Raw genomic sequence first — 23,188 nt, forward strand, 5'->3', positions numbered from 1 at the left:
TTGGTTATTTCTGGTATATCCAAATCCATCAGTCACATATAAACTTAACATCAACTGTAAAGGATCAATTAAAACAGGACAAACTGTATTTTACATGCTGGACTGGCAGGAAACGGTACTTAAGTCATAAACTTTTAACATCAACTGATAATGATGTTAGTTACACCTGTCCTTCAATAACTAAAGTTTCTCACTTGTCAATCACACACAACATGGAAAGGAAACCCCGTTGTTTTGTCAACTGGTCATAAAATCACTAAATTGATTAGGTAGGAAATATACACTATTAAAAATAAAACAGCTCCAAAAACCAAACGGATCCTGGGAATAATGTGTTAGAGGACAATTTGGAGAAGACAGCTAGATCCATTTTGAAGTGTTGCATTTAGATTCAAGTGGGTGGCCAACGTGGTTAGTGCAATGCAACACTGTTTTTTTGTTAATCACTTCCATCGATATCACGCTGAAATCAATAGAACAAGGGGCACATATTTGCGCATATTTGCGCTGTTTAAACTAACACTAATTAAAGGTCACGTTGAAACTTGGAATATCCCATAACCGCGGGAAGTAGGGGTGCTGAAACGACACCTGAAAAATCATAATAAAATATAAAAAAACGATTAAAAAAAATATTTTCCCCCAAAAAAAGTAGTGCACTGGGCCTTTACTAGTCCTGTATTAGTGGACCGATATAGCCCTCTGTAGTGAAGGGCAAAACTATTTTAACAATTACATCTCAGTCCCCCTTCACCCCAAAACGACTTCCTGGCTACTATAGTATAACCCTATACGTTGTTGATATGTTTGGGTTGATTTAGAATGATGTTTGGGTTGACAAGCAACAGCCAGTTTGTGTAACTGTAAAAAATAAACAACTAGTGGACTCGTTTTATGAATGCTTGGATCGTGAAACTGAAATAGATTGGTAGCTAGTTGGTGAGGCTTTTTGATTTATTTGCCAGTTAATTAACCTGAAGCTGGAATTCCCAAGTTGTTCGGTGCTTACCGCTCATGCCGGCGAGCAAGCGAAACAGACGGCTCGGCAGCGCATCAAGTGTGACGTTACACATCTGCCCCTAAACTCATAAATATGAATGGCTTTGTCCTCCGGCTGTCCTACGAAAGGAAATTTCCCATAAGGGACGCTAGTTGCATGGAGGATTTAGCAACGGTAACAACCACCGGGGTAACAAGCGAGCACGCTCATTTTTTTCAACACATATTAAGGACAATAGACGAAGTATGTTTCTGAACGCTGCACCAGGCTTCATTGTTGACATTATGACTGAGCGTCGAAGATTACCGTTCGATTTGAGCGGGGCACGCCTCCCGCAGACGGCTTCGTCCGTCACCTTTACGGGCCATGGCCCGGTTTAACCCGGGGCAGCTTAATCGAATTCCCTCGTTGAAACCATGTGTACATATTGCATTGGTTAGTACAAAGTAATACGTATGATTTATATAACACGTTATTGGTCAGATTTCCCCAACTCACTTAACCAATCACATCATGTTTCTTTTTTCTATTCCTGATTGTGTTTGGTCCCCGAGGCTTAGAAACAACAACAAAAACTGTTCTCCAACAGTTGAATTTAATCTTCACTTCAACTTTCAACATTACTACTACATGCATTGAAACAATCAATTGTGTGTTTGTGTGTCCACCTCAGGTTCCGAATGCTTAAGAAGACACTACATACTACTGCTGTGTGTGGTAGTAGTGGGGTGTACTGTGGCTGTCATAAGTCTGTTTGCCCAGAAAAACGATCAAATTGCACAGAGGCCGCAGTCAAATATTGAAACCTCTGCGGCAGAGAGGGAAGAGATGAAGTCTCTGAAATCAGAGGACTACAGCGTTCTTCTAAATATGATTTTAAAGCAGGGTAAGTTCAGCTCTTTCAGTATTTGTGCATCTCTTATTTCGCAGCACCACACCTACACCTCCTACCACACCTAAATCTCCTACCACACCTAAACCTCCTACCACACCTAAACCTCCTACCACACCTAAATCTCCTACCACACCTAAATCTCCTACCACACCTAAATCTCCTACCACACCTAAACCTCCTACCACACCTAAACCTCCTACCACACCTAAACACCCTACCACACCTAAACATCCTACCACACCTAAACACCCTACCACACCTAAACACCCTACCACACCTAAACATCCTACCACACCACACCTAAACACCCTACCACACCTAAACACCCTACCACACCTAAACACCCTACCACACCTAAACACCCTACCACACCTAAACATCCTACCACACCTAAACACCCCACCACACCTAAACACCCCACCACACCTAAACACCCCACCACACCTAAACACCCCACCACACCTAAACACACCACCACACCTAAACACCCCACCACACCTAAACACCCTACCACACCTAAACACCCTACCACACCTAAACACCCTACCACACCTAAACACCCTACCACACCTAAACACCCTACCACACCTAAACCTCCTACCACACCACACCTAAACACCCTACCACACCTAAACACCCTACCACACCTAAACGCCCTACCACACCTAAACGCCCTACCACACCTAAACCTCCTACCACACCTAAACCTCCTACCACACCTAAACACCCTACCACACCTAAACACCCTACCACACCTAAACCTCCTACCACAACTAAACACCCTACCACAACTAAACACCCTACCACAACTAAACACCCTACCACACCTAAACACCCTACCACACCCTACCACACCTAAACACCCTGCCACACCTAAACCTCCTACCACACCTAAACGCCCTACCACACCTAAACCTCCTACCACACCTAAACCTCCTACCACACCTAAACACCCTACCACACCTAAACACCCTACCACACCTAAACACCCTACCACACCTAAACCTCCTACCACACCTAAACACCCTACCACACCTAAACACCCTACCACACCTAAACACCCTACCACACCTAAACCTCCTACCACAACTAAACACCCTACCACAACTAAACACCCTACCACAACTAAACACCCTACCACACCTAAACACCCTACCACACCCTACCACACCTAAACACCCTGCCACACCTAAACCTCCTGCCACACCTAAACCTCCTACCACACCTAAACCTCCTACCACACCTAAATCTCCTACCACACCTAAACACCCTACCACACCTAAACACCCTACCACACCTAAACACCCTACCACACCTAAACACCCTACCACACCTAAACACTCTACCACACCTAAACACCCTACCACACCTAAACACCCTACCACACCTAAACACCCTACCACACCTAAACACCCTACCACACCTAAACACCCTACCACACCTAAACACCCTACCACACCTAAACACCCTACCACACCTAAACACCCTACCACACCTAAACACCCTACCACACCTAACCACACCACCACACCTAAACACCCCACCACACCTAAACACCCTACCACACATAAACACCCTACCACACCTAAACCTCCTACCACAACTAAACATCCTACCACACCTAAACACCCTACAACACCTAAACACCCCACCACACCTAAACACCCCACCACACCTAAACACCCCACCACACCTAAACACCCCACCACACCTAAACACCCCACCACACCTAAACACCCCACCACACCTAAACACCCTACCACACCTAAACACCCTACCACACCTAAACACCCTACCACACCTAAACCTCCTACCACACCACACCTAAACACCCTACCACACCTAAACACCCTACCACACCTAAACACCCTACCACACCTAAACACCCTACCACACCTAAACACCCCACCACACCTAAACACCCCACCACACCTAAACACCCCACCACACCTAAACACCCCACCACACCTAAACACCCTACCACACCTAAACACCCTACCACACCTAAACACCCTACCACACCTAAACCTCCTACCACACCACACCTAAACACCCTACCACACCTAAACACCCTACCACACCTAAACACCCCACCACACCTAAACACCCCACCACACCTAAACACCCCACCACACCTAAACACCCCACCACACCTAAACACCCTACCACACCTAAACACCCTACCACACCTAACCACACCTAAACACTCTACCACACCTAAACACCCTACCACACCTAAACACCCTACCACACCTAAACCTCCTACCACACCTAAACACCCTACCACACCTAAACACCCTACCACACCTAAACACCCTACCACACCTAAACACCCTACCACACCTAAACACCCTACCACACCCTACCACACCTAAATCTCCTACCACACCTAAACACCCCACCACACCTACACACCCTACCACACCTAAACACCCTACCACACCTAAACACCCTACCACACCTAAACCTCCTACCACACCACACCTAAACACCCTACCACACCTAAACACCCTACCACACCTAAACACCCTACCACACCTAAACCTCCTACCACACCTAAACACCCCACCACACCTAAACACCACACCACACCTAAACGCCCTACCACACCTAAACGCCCTACCACACCTAAACCTCCTACCACACCTAAACCTCCTACCACACCTAAACCTCCTACCACACCTAAACACCCTACCACACCTAAACACCCTACCACACCTAAACACCCTACCACACCTAAACCTCCTACCACAACTAAACACCCTACCACAACTAAACACCCTACCACAACTAAACACCCTACCACAACTAAACACCCTACCACACCTAAACACCCTACCACACCCTACCACACCTAAACACCCTGCCACACCTAAACACCCTACCACACCTAAACACCCTGCCACACCTAAACACCCTGCCACACCTAAACACCCTGCCACACCTAAACCTCCTACCACACCTAAATCTCCTACCACACCTAAACACCCTACCACAACTAAACACCCTACCACAACTAAACACCCTACCACAACTAAACACCCTACCACAACTAAACACCCTACCACAACTAAACACCCTACCACAACTAAACACCCTACCACAACTAAACACCCTACCACAACTAAACACCCTACCACACCTAAACACCCTACCACACCCTACCACACCTAAACACCCTGCCACACCTAAACATCCTGCCACACCTAAACCTCCTACCACACCTAAACCTCCTACCACACCTAAATCTCCTACCACACCTAAACACCCTACCACACCTAAACACCCTACCACACCTAAACCTCCTACCACACCTAAACCTCCTACCACACCTAAACACCCTACCACACCTAAACACCCTACCACACCTAACCACACCTAAACACCCCACCACACCTAAACACCCCACCACACCTAAACACCCCACCACACCTAAACACCCCACCACACCTAAACACCCCACCACACCTAAACACCCCACCACACCTAAACACCCCACCACACCTAAACACCCCACCACACCTAAACACTCTACCACACCTAAACACCCCACCACACCTAAACACCCTACCACACCTAAACACCCTACCACACCTAAACACCCCACCACACCTAAACACCCCACCACACCTAAACACCCCACCACACCTAAACACCCTACCACACCTAAACACCCTACCACACCTAAACACCCTACCACACCTAAACACCCTACCACACCTAAACACCCTACCACACCTAAACCTCCTACCACACCACACCTAAACACCCTACCACACCTAAACACCCTACCACACCTAAACCTCCTACCACACCTAAACACCCCACCACACCTAAACACCCTACCACACCTAAACACCCTACCACACCTAAACACCCTACCACACCTAAACACCCTACCACACCTAAACACCCTACCACACCTAAACACCCTACCACACCTAAACCTCCTACCACACCTAAACCTCCTACCACACCTAAACACCCTACCACACCTAACCACACCTAAACACCCAACCACACCTAAACACCCAACCACACCTAAACACCCTACCACACCTAAACACCCTACCACACCTAAACACCCTACCACACCTAAACACCCTACCACACCTAAACACCCTACCACACCTAAACACCCTACCACACCTAAACACCCTACCACACCTAAACACCCTACCACACCTAAACACCCTACCACACCTAAACACCCTACCACACCTAAACCCCCTACCACACCTAAACCTTCTACCACACCTAAACCTTCTACCACACCTAAACCTCCTACCACACCTAAACACCTTACCACACCTAAACACCCTACCACACCTAAACACCCTACCACACCTAAACACACCTAAACACCCTACCACACCTAAACACCCTACCACACCTAAACACCCTACCACACCTAAACACCCTACCACACCTAAACACCCTACCACACCTAAACACCCTACCACACCTAAACCTCCTACCACACCTAAACCTCCTACCACACCTAAACCTCCTACCACACCTAAACACCCTACCACACCTAACCACACCTAAACACCCTACCACACCTAAACACCCTACCACACCTAAACACCCTACCACACCTAAACCTCCTACCACACCTAAACCTCCTACCACACCTAAACCTCCTACCACACCTAAACCTCCTACCACACCTAAACCTCCTACCACACCTAAACATCCTACCACACCTAAACCTCCTACCACACCTAAACATCCTACCACACCTAAACACCCTACCACACCTAAACCTCCTACCACACCTAAACCTCCTACCACACCTAAACCTCCTACCACACCTAAACACCCTACCACACCTAAACACCCTACCACACCTAAACACCCTACCACACCTAAACACCCTACCACACCTAAACACCCTACCACACCTAAACACCCTACCACAAAACCATCTCTCCTTCGTCGATAGTTTGTCAAGTATTGTATTTCAGAAAAAAATTGTGCCTTCATTGATCACTATGATCGTAATCACATGAACTTGAACTATATGACTGCAGTATATTACCATGTTACCTGCAGTATAACTATATGACTACAGTATAACTATATGACTACAGTATATTACCATGTTACCTGCAGTATAAATATATGACTACAGTATATTAACATGTTACCTGCAGTATAACTATATGACTACAGTATAACTATATGACTACAGTATATTACCATGTTACCTGCAGTATAACTATATGACTACAGTATAACTATATGACTACACTATAACTATATGACTACAGTATATTACCATGTTACCTGCAGTATAACTATATGACTACAGTATAACTATATGACTACACTATAACTATATGACTACAGTATATTACCATGTTACCTGCAGTATAACTATATGACTACAGTATAACTATATGACTACACTATAACTATATGACTACAGTATATTACCATGTTACCTGCAGTATAACTATATGACTACAGTATAACTATATAACTACAGTATAACTATATGACTACAGTATAACTATATGACTACAGTATAACTATATGACTACAGTATATTACCATGTTACCTGCAGTATAACTATATGACTACAGTATAACTATATGACTACTGTATATTACCATGTTACCTGCAGTATAACTATATGACTACACTATAACTATATAACTACAGTATAACTATATGACTACTGTATATTACCATGTTACCTGCAGTACAACTATATAACTACACTATAACTATATAACTACAGTATAACTATATGACTACTGTATATTACCATGTTACCTGCAGTATAACTATATGACTACACTATAACTATATAACTACAGTATAACTATATGACTACTGTATATTACCATGTTACCTGCAGTACAACTATATAACTACTGTATAACTATGACTACAGTATACTATATAACTACTGTATATTAACATGTTACCTGCAGTATAACTATATGACTACAGTATAACTATATGACTACAGTATAACTATATGACTACAGTATAACTATATGACTACTGTATATTACCATGTTACCTGCAGTATAACTATATGACTACTGTATAACTATATGACTACAGTATAACTATATGACTACAGTATAACTATATAACTACTGTATATTAACATGTTACCTGCAGTATAAGTATATATGACTACTGTATATTACCATGTTACCTGCAGTATAACTATATGACTACTGTATAACTATATGACTACAGTATAACTATATGACTACAGTATATTACCATGTTACCTGCAGTATAACTATATGACTACAGTATATTAACATGTTACCTGCAGTATAACTATATGACTACACTATAACTATATGACTACACTATAACTATATGACTACACTATAACTATATGACTACAGTATAACTATATGACTACAGTATAACTATATGACTACAGTATATTACCATGTTACCTGCAGTATAACTATATAACTACTGTATATTAACATGTTACCTGCAGTATAACTATATGACTACAGTATAACTATATGACTACAGTATAACTATATGACTACAGTATATTACCATGTTACCTGCAGTATAACTATATGACTACAGTATATTAACATGTTACCTGCAGTATAACTATATGACTACAGTATAACTATATGACTACAGTAGAACTATGACTACAGTATAACTATATGACTACAGTATATTACCATGTTACCTGCAGTATAACTATATAACTACTGTATATTAACATGTTACCTGCAGTATAACTATATGACTACAGTATAACTATATGACTACAGTATAACTATATGACTACAGTATATTACCATGTTACCTGCAGTATAACTATATGACTACAGTATATTAACATGTTACCTGCAGTATAACTATATGACTACAGTATAACTATATGACTACAGTAGAACTATATGACTACAGTATAACTATATGACTACAGTATAACTATATGACTACAGTATAACTATATGACTACAGTATAACTATATGACTACAGTATAACTATATGACTACAGTAGAACTATATGACTACAGTAGAACTATATGACTACAGTAGAACTATATGACTACAGTAGAACTATATGACTACAGTAGAACTATATGACTACAGTATAACTATATGACTACAGTATATTACCATGTTACCTACAGTATAACTATATGACTACAGTATAACTACATGACTACAGTATAACTATATGACTACAGTATAACTATATGACTACAGTATAACTATATGACTACAGTATAACTACATGACTACAGTATAACTATATGACTACAGTATAACTATATGACTACAGTATAACTATATGACTACAGTATAACTATATGACTACAGTATAACTATATGACTACTGTATATTACCATGTTACCTGCAGTATAACTATATGACTACTGTATAACTATATGACTACAGTATAACTATATGACTACAGTATAACTATATAACTACTGTATATTAACATGTTACCTGCAGTATAAGTATATATGACTACTGTATATTACCATGTTACCTGCAGTATAACTATATGACTACTGTATAACTATATGACTACAGTATAACTATATGACTACAGTATATTACCATGTTACCTGCAGTATAACTATATGACTACAGTATATTAACATGTTACCTGCAGTATAACTATATGACTACACTATAACTATATGACTACACTATAACTATATGACTACACTATAACTATATGACTACAGTATAACTATATGACTACAGTATAACTATATGACTACAGTATATTACCATGTTACCTGCAGTATAACTATATAACTACTGTATATTAACATGTTACCTGCAGTATAACTATATGACTACAGTATAACTATATGACTACAGTATAACTATATGACTACAGTATATTACCATGTTACCTGCAGTATAACTATATGACTACAGTATATTAACATGTTACCTGCAGTATAACTATATGACTACAGTATAACTATATGACTACAGTAGAACTATGACTACAGTATAACTATATGACTACAGTATATTACCATGTTACCTGCAGTATAACTATATAACTACTGTATATTAACATGTTACCTGCAGTATAACTATATGACTACAGTATAACTATATGACTACAGTATATTACCATGTTACCTGCAGTATAACTATATGACTACAGTATATTAACATGTTACCTGCAGTATAACTATATGACTACAGTATAACTATATGACTACAGTAGAACTATATGACTACAGTATAACTATATGACTACACTATAACTATATGACTACAGTATAACTATATGACTACAGTATAACTATATGACTACAGTATAACTATATGACTACAGTATAACTATATGACTACAGTATAACTATATGACTACAGTAGAACTATATGACTACAGTAGAACTATATGACTACAGTATAACTATATGACTACAGTATATTACCATGTTACCTACAGTATAACTATATGACTACAGTATAACTACATGACTACAGTATAACTACATGACTACAGTATAACTACATGACTACAGTATAACTATATGACTACAGTATAACTATATGACTACAGTATAACTATATGACTACAGTATAACTATATAACTACTGTATATTACCATGTTACCTGCAGTATAACTATATGACTACAGTATAACTATATGACTACAGTATAACTATATGACTACAGTATATTAACATGTTACCTGCAGTATAACTATATGACTACAGTATAACTACATGACTACAGTATAACTATATGACTACAGTATAACTATATGACTACAGTGTAACTATATGACTACACTATAACTATATGACTACTGTATATTAACATGTTACCTGCAGTATAACTATATGACTACAGTATAACTATATGACTGCAGTATAACTATATGACTGCAGTATAACTATATGACTACAGTATAACTATATGACTACAGTATAACTATATGACTACAGTATAACTATATAACTACTGTATATTACCATGTTACCTGCAGTATAACTATATGACTACAGTATAACTATATGACTGCAGTATAACTATATGACTGCAGTATAACTATATGACTACTGTATATTACCATGTTACCTGCAGTATAACTATATGACTACAGTGTAACTATATGACTACACTATAACTATATGACTACTGTATATTAACATGTTACCTGCAGTATAACTATATGACTACAGTATAACTATATGACTGCAGTATAACTATATGACTGCAGTATAACTATATGACTGCAGTATAACTATATGACTACAGTATAACTATATGACTACTGTATATTACCATGTTACCTGCAGTATAACTATATGACTACAGTATAACTATATGACTGCAGTATAACTATATGACTGCAGTATAACTATATGACTACAGTATAACTATATGACTGCAGTATAACTATATGACTACAGTATAACTATATGACTACAGTATAACTATATGACTACAGTATAACTATATGACTACACTATAACTATATGACTACAGTATAACTATATGACTACAGTATAACTATATGACTACAGTATAACTATATGACTACAGTATAACTATATGACTACAGTATAACTATATGACTACAGTATAACTATATGACTACAGTAGAACTATATGACTACAGTATAACTATATGACTACAGTATAACTATATGACTACACTATAACTATATGACTACAGTAGAACTATATGACTACAGTATAACTATATGACTACAGTATAACTATATGACTACTGTATATTACCATGTTACCTGCAGTATAACTATATGACTACAGTATAACTATATGACTGCAGTATAACTATATGACTACAGTATAACTATATGACTACTGTATATTACCATGTTACCTGCAGTATAACTATATGACTACACTATAACTATATGACTACAGTATAACTATATGACTACAGTATAACTATATGACTACAGTATAACTATATGACTACAGTATAACTATATGACTACTGTATATTACCATGTTACCTGCAGTATAACTATATGACTACACTATAACTATATGACTACAGTATAACTATATGACTACAGTATAACTATATGACTACAGTATAACTATATCACTACAGTATAACTATATGACTACAGTAGAACTATATGACTACAGTATAACTATATGACTACAGTATAACTATATGACTACACTATAACTATATGACTACAGTATAACTATATGACTACAGTATAACTATATCACTACAGTATAACTATATGACTACAGTAGAACTATATGACTACAGTATAACTATATGACTACAGTATAACTATATGACTACTGTATATTACCATGTTACCTGCAGTATAACTATATGACTACAGTATAACTATATCACTACAGTAGAACTATATGACTACAGTATAACTATATGACTACAGTATAACTATATGACTGCAGTATAACTATATGACTACAGTATAACTATATGACTACTGTATATTACCATGTTACCTGCAGTATAACTATATGACTACAGTATAACTATATGACTGCAGTATAACTATATGACTACAGTATAACTATATGACTACAGTATAACTATATAACTACAGTATAACTATATGACTACAGTATAACTATATGACTACAGTATAACTATATGACTGCAGTATAACTATATGACTACAGTATAACTATATGACTACAGTAGAACTATATGACTACAGTATAACTATATGACTACAGTATAACTATATGACTACTGTATATTACCATGTTACCTGCAGTGTAACTATATGACTACAGTATAACTATATGACTACTGTATATTACCATGTTACCTGCAGTGTAACTATATGACTACAGTATAACTATATGACTACTGTATATTACCATGTTACCTGCAGTATAACTATATGACTACAGTATAACTATATGACTACTGTATATTACCATGTTACCTGCAGTATAACTATATGACTACAGTATAACTATATGACTGCAGTATAACTATATGACTACAGTATAACTATATGACTGCAGTATAACTATATGACTACAGTATAACTATATGACTACAGTATAACTATATGACTACAGTATAACTATATGACTACAGTATAACTATATGACTACAGTATAACTATATGACTGCAGTATAACTATATGACTACAGTATAACTATATAACTACAGTATAACTATATGACTACTGTATAACTATATGACTACAGTATAACTATATAACTACAGTATAACTATATGACTACAGTATAACTATATAACTACAGTATAACTATATGACTACAGTATAACTATATGACTACTGTATAACTATATGACTACAGTATAACTATATGACTACAGTATAACTATATGACTACTGTATATTACCATGTTACCTGCAGTATAACTATATAACTACTGTATAACTATATGACTACAGTATAACTATATGACTACAGTATAACTATATGACTACAGTATAACTATATGACTACTGTATAACTATATGACTACAGTATAACTATATGACTACAGTATATTACCATGTTACCTGCAGTATAACTATATAACTACTGTATAACTATATGACTACTGTATATTAACATGTTACCTGCAGTATAACTATATAACTACTGTATAACTATATGACTACAGTATAACTATATGACTACAGTATAACTATATGACTACAGTATAACTATATGACTACAGTATAACTATATAACTACAGTATAACTATATGACTACAGTATAACTATATGACTACAGTATAACTATATAACTACAGTATAACTATATAACTACTGTATAACTATATGACTACAGTATAACTATATGACTACAGTATAACTATATGACTACAGTATAACTATATGACTACAGTATAACTATATAACTACAGTATAACTATATGACTACAGTATAACTATATGACTACAGTATAACTATATGACTACAGTATAACTATATGACTACAGTATAACTATATGACTACTGTATAACTATATGACTACTGTATATTAACATGTTACCTGCAGTATAACTATATGACTACAGTATAACTATATGACTACTGTATAACTATATGACTACAGTATAACTATATGACTACACTATAACTATATGACTACAGTATAACTATATGACTACAGTATAACTATATGACTACAGTATAACTATATGACTACAGTATAACTATATGACTACAGTGTAACTATATGACTACAGTATAACTATATGACTACAGTATAACTATATGACTACAGTATAACTATATGACTACTGTATATTACCATGTTACCTGCAGTATAACTATATGACTACAGTATAACTATATGACTACAGTATAACTATATGACTACAGTATAACTATATGACTACAGTATAACTATATGACTACAGTATAACTATATGACTACAGTATAACTATATGACTACAGTATAACTATATGACTACAGTATAACTATATGACTACAGTATAACTATATGACTACAGTATAACTATATGACTACTGTATAACTATATGACTACACTATAACTATATGACTACAGTATAACTATATGACTACAGTATAACTATATGACTACAGTATAACTATATGACTACAGTATAACTATATGACTACAGTATAACTATATGACTACAGTATAACTATATGACTACAGTATAACTATATGACTACAGTATAACTATATGACTACAGTATAACTATATGACTACAGTATAACTATATAACTACAGTATAACTATATAACTACTGTATAACTATATGACTACAGTATAACTATATGACTACAGTATAACTATATGACTACAGTATAACTATATGACTACAGTATAACTATATAACTACTGTATAACTATATGACTACAGTATAACTATATGACTACAGTATAACTATATAACTACAGTATAACTATATAACTACTGTATAACTATATGACTACTGTATATTAACATGTTACCTGCAGTATAACTATATAACTACTGTATAACTATATGACTACAGTATAACTATATGACTACAGTATAACTATATGACTACAGTATAACTATATAACTACAGTATAACTATATGACTACAGTATAACTATATGACTACAGTATAACTATATAACTACAGTATAACTATATAACTACTGTATAACTATATGACTACAGTATAACTATATGACTACAGTATAACTATATGACTACAGTATAACTATATGACTACAGTATAACTATATAACTACAGTATAACTATATAACTACAGTATAACTATATGACTACAGTATAACTATATAACTACAGTATAACTATATGACTACAGTATAACTATATGACTGCAGTATAACTATATGACTACAGTATAACTATATGACTACAGTATAACTATATGACTACAGTATAACTATATGACTACTGTATAACTATATGACTACTGTATATTAACATGTTACCTGCAGTATAACTATATAACTACTGTATAACTATATGACTACTGTATATTAACATGTTACCTGCAGTATAACTATATAACTACTGTATAACTATATGACTACAGTATAACTATATGACTACAGTATAACTATATGACTACAGTATAACTATATGACTACAGTATAACTATATAACTACTGTATAACTATATGACTACTGTATATTAACATGTTACCTGCAGTATAACTATATAACTACTGTATAACTATATGACTACTGTATAACTATATGACTACAGTATAACTATATGACTACAGTATAACTATATAACTACTGTATAACTATATGACTACTGTATATTAACATGTTACCTGCAGTATAACTATATAACTACTGTATAACTATATGACTACAGTATAACTATATGACTACAGTATAACTATATGACTACAGTATAACTATATAACTACAGTATAACTATATGACTACAGTATAACTATATGACTACAGTATAACTATATGACTACAGTATAACTATATGACTACAGTATAACTATATAACTACTGTATATTACCATGTTACCTACAGTATAACTATATGACTACAGTATAACTATATGACTACAGTATAACTATATGACTACAGTATAACTATATAACTACAGTATAACTATATGACTACAGTATAACTATATGACTACAGTATATTAACATGTTACCTGCAGTATAACTATATGACTACAGTATAACTATATGACTACACTATAACTATATGACTACAGTATAACTATATGACTACAGTATAACTATATGACTACAGTATAACTATATGACTACAGTATAACTATATGACTACAGTATAACTATATAACTACAGTATAACTATATGACTACAGTATAACTATATGACTACAGTATAACTATATGACTACAGTATAACTATATGACTACAGTATATTAACATGTTACCTGCAGTATAACTATATGACTACAGTATAACTATATGACTACAGTATAACTATATGACTACTGTATAACTATATGACTACAGTATAACTATATAACTACAGTATAACTATATGACTACAGTATAACTATATGACTACAGTATAACTATATGACTACACTATAACTATATGACTACAGTATAACTATATGACTGCAGTATAACTATATAACTACAGTATAACTATATGACTACAGTATAACTATATGACTACAGTATAACTATATGACTACAGTATAACTATATGACTACAGTATAACTATATGACTACAGTATAACTATATGACTACAGTAGAACTATATGACTACAGTATAACTATATGACTACAGTATAACTATATGACTGCAGTATAACTATATGACTACAGTATAACTATATGACTACAGTATAACTATATGACTACAGTATAACTATATGACTACAGTATAACTATATGACTACAGTATAACTATATGACTACTGTATATTACCATGTTACCTGCAGTATAACTATATGACTACAGTATAACTATATGACTACAGTATAACTATATGACTACAGTATAACTATATGACTACAGTATAACTATATGACTACAGTATAACTATATGACTACAGTATAACTATATGACTACAGTATAACTATATGACTACAGTATAACTATATGACTACAGTATAACTATATGACTACAGTATAACTATATGACTACAGTATAACTATATGACTACAGTATAACTATATGACTACAGTATAACTATATGACTACTGTATAACTATATGACTACAGTATAACTATATGACTACAGTATAACTATATGACTACAGTATAACTATATGACTACAGTATAACTATATGACTACAGTATAACTATGACTACAGTATAACTATATGACTACAGTATAACTATATAACTACTGTATAACTATATGACTACTGTATAACTATATGACTACAGTATAACTATATAACTACAGTATAACTATATGACTACAGTATAACTATATGACTACAGTATAACTATATGACTACACTATAACTATATGACTACAGTATAACTATATGACTGCAGTATAACTATATAACTACAGTATAACTATATGACTACAGTATAACTATATGACTACAGTATAACTATATGACTACAGTATAACTATATGACTACAGTATAACTATATGACTACTGTATAACTATATGACTACTGTATATTAACATGTTACCTGCAGTATAACTATATGACTACAGTATAACTATATGACTACTGTATAACTATATGACTACAGTATAACTATATGACTACACTATAACTATATGACTACAGTATAACTATATGACTACAGTATAACTATATGACTACAGTATAACTATATGACTACAGTATAACTATATGACTACAGTATAACTATATGACTACAGTATAACTATATGACTACAGTATAACTATATGACTACAGTATAACTATATGACTACTGTATATTACCATGTTACCTGCAGTATAACTATATGACTACAGTATAACTATATGACTACAGTATAACTATATGACTACAGTATAACTATATGACTACAGTATAACTATATGACTACAGTATAACTATATGACTACAGTATAACTATATGACTACAGTATAACTATATGACTACAGTATAACTATATGACTACAGTATAACTATATGACTACTGTATAACTATATGACTACACTATAACTATATGACTACAGTATAACTATATGACTACAGTATAACTATATGACTACAGTATAACTATATGACTACAGTATAACTATATGACTACAGTATAACTATATGACTACAGTATAACTATATGACTACAGTATAACTATATGACTACTGTATATTACCATGTTACCTGCAGTATAACTATATGACTACAGTATAACTATATGACTACAGTATAACTATATGACTACTGTATATTACCATGTTACCTGCAGTATAACTATATGACTACAGTATAACTATATGACTACAGTATAACTATATGACTACTGTATATTACCATGTTACCTGCAGTATAACTATATGACTACAGTATAACTATATGACTACTGTATAACTATATGACTACTGTATATTACCATGTTACCTGCAGTATAACTATATGACTACAGTATAACTATATGACTACAGTATAACTATATGACTACTGTATATTACCATGTTACCTGCAGTATAACTATATGACTACAGTATAACTATATGACTACAGTATAACTATAACTACAGTATAACTATATGACTACAGTATAACTATATGACTACAGTATAACTATATGACTACAGTATAACTATATGACTACAGTATAACTATATGACTACAGTATAACTATATGACTACAGTATAACTATATGACTACAGTATAACTATATGACTACAGTATAACTATATGACTACAGTATAACTATATGACCACAGTATAACTATATGACTACTGTGTATTCAGATGTTACCTGCAGTATAGTAATTGTATTTCGTGATCACTTGTTTATTAAAAAAAAAAAAATGTTTTGTCATGTTTATTTTGCTATATTTGTGACAAGTCTTCTACTCTCTACTCTCTATCTAATCTGTCTCCAGAAGGTTGGAGGTATATCAACTCCAGTTTGTACTACATCTCTATCTAATCTTCTACTCTGTATCTAATCTGTCTCCAAAAGGGTGGAGGTATATCAACTCCAGTTTGTACTACATCTCTATCTAATCTTCTACTCTGTATCTAATCTGTCTCCAGAAGGGTGGAGGTATATCAACTCCAGTTTGTACTACATCTCTATCTAATCTGTCTCCAGGGTGGAGGTATATCAACTCCAGTTTGTACTACATCTCTATCTAATCTTCTACTCTCTATCTAATCTGTCTCCAGAAGGGTGGAAGTATATCAACTCCAGTTTGTACTACATCTCTACTGAGACCAAGTCCTGGGGTGAGAGCAGACCTTACTGCCAACGGAAGGGATTGGACCTGGTGACCATAAACAGCAAAGATGAAGAGGTGTGTACGTACGGTGTGTTTTGCCTGTGTGTGTGTGTTTTGCCTGTGTGTGTGTGTGTGTGTGTGTGTTTTGCCTGTGTGTGTGTGACTGAGCATCAGTCAGAGAGATCACATTCTAAGAGGCCAAATATGGAGAAGAGAAAATAAGTCTGATTCTACCATTTATGTTATTGTTCATCACTAGGACTTTCTCCTTGAAGTGGTCCGTGCTAAGAAATTGGATGTAGCCTGGATTGGTTTTTCTCCCAACAACACAAAGGAGATATCTACACGGTAAAGACATTTCACCATCGATCGAAAAGTATGACGGAGATTTGAACCTTTTAGGGCATGAAGAAATCCAGAACGATTCTGATAATAATTGCCAGTATTTTTGTTCTCATAGGGTGAAGAGAGGTGCGGGGCCAGAAGAAGGTGCTCAGGAAGAGGACTGTGCTAAGCTTACGGTATACGAGACACCTGCAGTGAAAGAAGTAACCGGGAGACAATGTGGGACACAAAAATACTGTATTTGTGAAAAATACCTGGATGTCAAATACAATGTAAGCAAGAGAAACCGTTAACTTGTTCTTCTGAAAGGATTCGACTTTTTAAAATGGAGGGAACAACTGCTAGCTTCAACTTCTTTTTAATGGAGGGAACAACTGCTAGCTTCAACTCTTCTTCTTTTTAATGGAGGGAACAACTGCTAGCTTCAACTCTTCTTCTTTTTAATGGAGGGAACAACTGCTAGCTTCAACTCTTCTTCTTTTTAATGGAGGGAACAACTGCTAGCTTCAACTCTTCTTCTTTTTAATGGAGGGAACAACTGCTAGCTTCAACTTCTTTTTAATGGAGGGAACAACTGCATTTTCCAAGAAGCAACTGTTAGTCATTCCAGTTAGGTTGGTGAGGGTTTTTTACCCTGAAATACACATCTGCACCGAATATTAAGACAAGTTAAAAGGGTAGTTTTCTGTGGTAGGAAAACCCCCCCTGCATTGTTCCAATACGCAAAAGCACTTTCAGTCAATAAGCTTTCCATTTTATCCAGCCAGTTTTCAACTGAAGTCAATGGGCAGATTGATAAAAACATTTTTGTTTTAAAGTAAACATAAATATTTCACATTAATTTCACGTAGAAACACCATTTAGTAAAACATTGTGTTTAGACGGGGGGCGGATACAGCAGGGTAGGAACACACACCGTACACACACCGTACACACACCATACACACACTGTACACACACACACACCATATACACACACACACACCGTACACACACAGCAGGGTAGGAACACACACCTTACACACACCGTACACACACCATACATACACACCATACATACACACACACACACCATACATACACACCACACACACACACACCACACCACACACACACCTTCAGCCTCTCTCAAGTCATTGGTAAAGGGGTGAAGGACAGTCAGTCTCTCTCAAGTCATTGGTAAAGAGGTGAAGGACCATCAGTCTCTCTCAAGTCATTGGTAAAGAGGTGAAGGACCATCAGCCTCTCTCAAGTCATTGGTAAAGAGGTGAAGGACCATCAGCCTCCATCTATACACAATGTTTCACTAAATGTTTTTTGTTTACATAAAATTTTTATTTTAAAAAAACCAACCATTGATAAAAAAAAAATCTGTCCATTGACTTCAGCTAACTGGCTAAATCTGGCACACAAACTGCAATGTTGATTGATGTTCAAATGAAATGAAATGTAATTTGTGCTACAAGGGTAGGCAACCCTGGTGGGTTGGATTTAGCCAATCACAGGGCTAAGATATATTTTATTAGTTCCTGTTGTATTCCAGGAACAGGGTTACCTTCCCCTGTACAGAAGAGAATGTGAGGTATTATAAAATAATACCAGTTTTATTTTTTATATTTTTTTCATACTGTAAATAAAAACCCTTTATTTTAATTCTTTACTAAATCTGCCATTTTCACAGACTGGTCAATATAAACAGCATACAGTAAGTAGACACTGGTATTATGCTGAAACAGACTGGTCACTATAAACAGCATACAGTAAGTAGACACTGGTATTATGCTGGAACAGACTGGTCACTATAAACAGCATGTAGACACTGGTATTATGCTGAAACAGACTGGTCACTATAAACAGCATACAGTATGTAGACACTGGTGTTATGCTGAAACAGACTGGTCAATAGAAACCGCATTGGATGGATGTCAGACGTCTGGAAAGGTCCTTGGGACGTCGATATATGCCTTCTCCTCTCCACTTACCATAAGAAAACATTTCCCGAGCACTGGCACAAACTCAAGACGCTCGAAGACGAAGCGTGGTCAGACCAAGCATGCTGCTTAAGACCCCTGGACCACGGCAGTTCACAACGCTCCATCCAACAAGCCGAGAGAATACTTGATGGAAGCTTATTTTGTTTAAAGCCATAGCCCTGACCTTAACCACTCAGAATGAATACCTTCCCCCAAAACCATAGCCCTGACCTTAACCACTCAGAATGAATACCTAAACTAACCTTCCCCCCAAACCATAGCCCTGACCTTAACCACTCAGAATGAATACCTTCCCCCAAAACATAGCCCTGACCTTAACCACTCAGAATGAATACCTTCCCCCCAAACCATAGCCCTGACCTTAACCACTCAGAATGAATACCTTCCCCCCAAACCATAGCCCTGACCTTAACCACTCAGAATGAATACCTTCCCCCAAACCATAGCCCTGACCTTAACCACTCAGAATGAATACCTGAACTAACCTTCCCCCAAAACCATAGCCCTGACCTTAACCACTCAGAATGAATACCTAAACTAACCTTCCCCCCAAACCATAGCCCTGACCTTAACCACTCAGAATGAATACCTAAACTAACCCTTTTGTTTTAACCCTGTAACCATGTGGAATTAACCCTGTAACCACGCGGAGTTAACCCTGTAACCACACGGAGTTAACCCTGTAACCATCCAGAATTAACCATGTAACCATCCAGAATTAACTCTGTAACCATGCAGAATTAACCCTGTAACCATGCAGAATTAACCCTGTAACCATGCAGAATTAACCCTGTAACCACACGGAGTTAACCCTGTAACCATCCAGAATTAACCATGTAACCATCCAGAATTAACTCTGTAACCATGCAGAATTAACCCTGTAACCATCCTGAATTAACCCTGTAACCATGCAGAATTAACCCTGTAACCATGTAGAATTAACCCTGTAACCATGCAGAATTAACCCTGTAACCATCCAGAATTAACCCTGTAACCATGCAGAATCAACCCTGTAACCATGCAGAATCAACCCTGTAACCATCCAGAATTAACCCTGTAACCATGCAGAATTAACCCTGTAACCATGTAGAATTAACCCTGTAACCATGCAGAATCAACCCTGTAACCATCCAGAATTAACTCTGTAACCTTCCAGAATTATCCCTGTAAACAGGGATCGACTGGATATAATGAGATAATGAACATGATGCTGGTTGGCGATAATGAGATAATGAACATGAGTTTGAAAAGTGGAGTGGCTCTTCAAGAGATATTTATCTTCCTATTTATTGTACATTTGATGTATTTTAAATACTGTTTGATGTAACGCTGAAATAGTGGATTTAATCAAATTAAAGTATTGTTCTTTTAGTATCCCCAAAAAGTTGTTCATCATATTTTTTAAGTGAAATTATTATTATTGTCTGCACTTTAATTATTAAAATAAAATGATTGAATGAGATATTACACTGGGGACAGACATTTTCTCTCTGAACCGTCACACTGATGTCCCATGTGACTAGAGCGTGTATCTGTCTGTGGAGAGTACCTGTATCGGTGTCGTTGGACAGTGATGACGTGCTCCGTGGTGTTGTGGAGGGTCTTGCCGTTGTAAGCCCAGGACAGAGTGCCTGGTCT

The 23,188-nt window shown here is 36.0% G+C and overlaps 2 protein-coding genes across 2 annotated transcripts in view; one reads left to right on the forward strand and one right to left on the reverse strand.

The window, feature by feature from the left end:
• The window catches only part of LOC110516210 (mast/stem cell growth factor receptor kita), a 70,134-nt gene that overhangs the window by 19,196 nt on the left and 27,750 nt on the right, over positions 1–23,188 (reverse strand). The window contains exon 6 of the mRNA XM_090188129.1: positions 23,100–23,188. This exon is cut by the window's right edge and continues 101 nt beyond it. Within this exon, the coding sequence (XP_090044255.1) occupies positions 23,100–23,188 (89 nt within the window). The remainder of the gene's footprint in view (positions 1–23,099) is intronic.
• Positions 1,680–23,014, forward strand: LOC110517676 (CD209 antigen-like protein 2). Its single transcript, XM_090188167.1, has 4 exons — positions 1,680–1,886; positions 19,159–19,286; positions 19,471–19,559; positions 19,672–23,014. Exons 1-4 carry the CDS (start codon positions 1,829–1,831, stop codon positions 19,847–19,849), a joined length of 453 nt encoding a protein of 150 aa, XP_090044293.1. The 5' UTR covers positions 1,680–1,828; the 3' UTR covers positions 19,850–23,014.

This window comes from Oncorhynchus mykiss, chromosome 10 (assembly GCF_057628025.1).
Source record: "Oncorhynchus mykiss isolate SJ-2025 chromosome 10, ASM5762802v1, whole genome shotgun sequence".
NCBI lineage: Eukaryota > Metazoa > Chordata > Actinopteri > Salmoniformes > Salmonidae > Oncorhynchus > Oncorhynchus mykiss.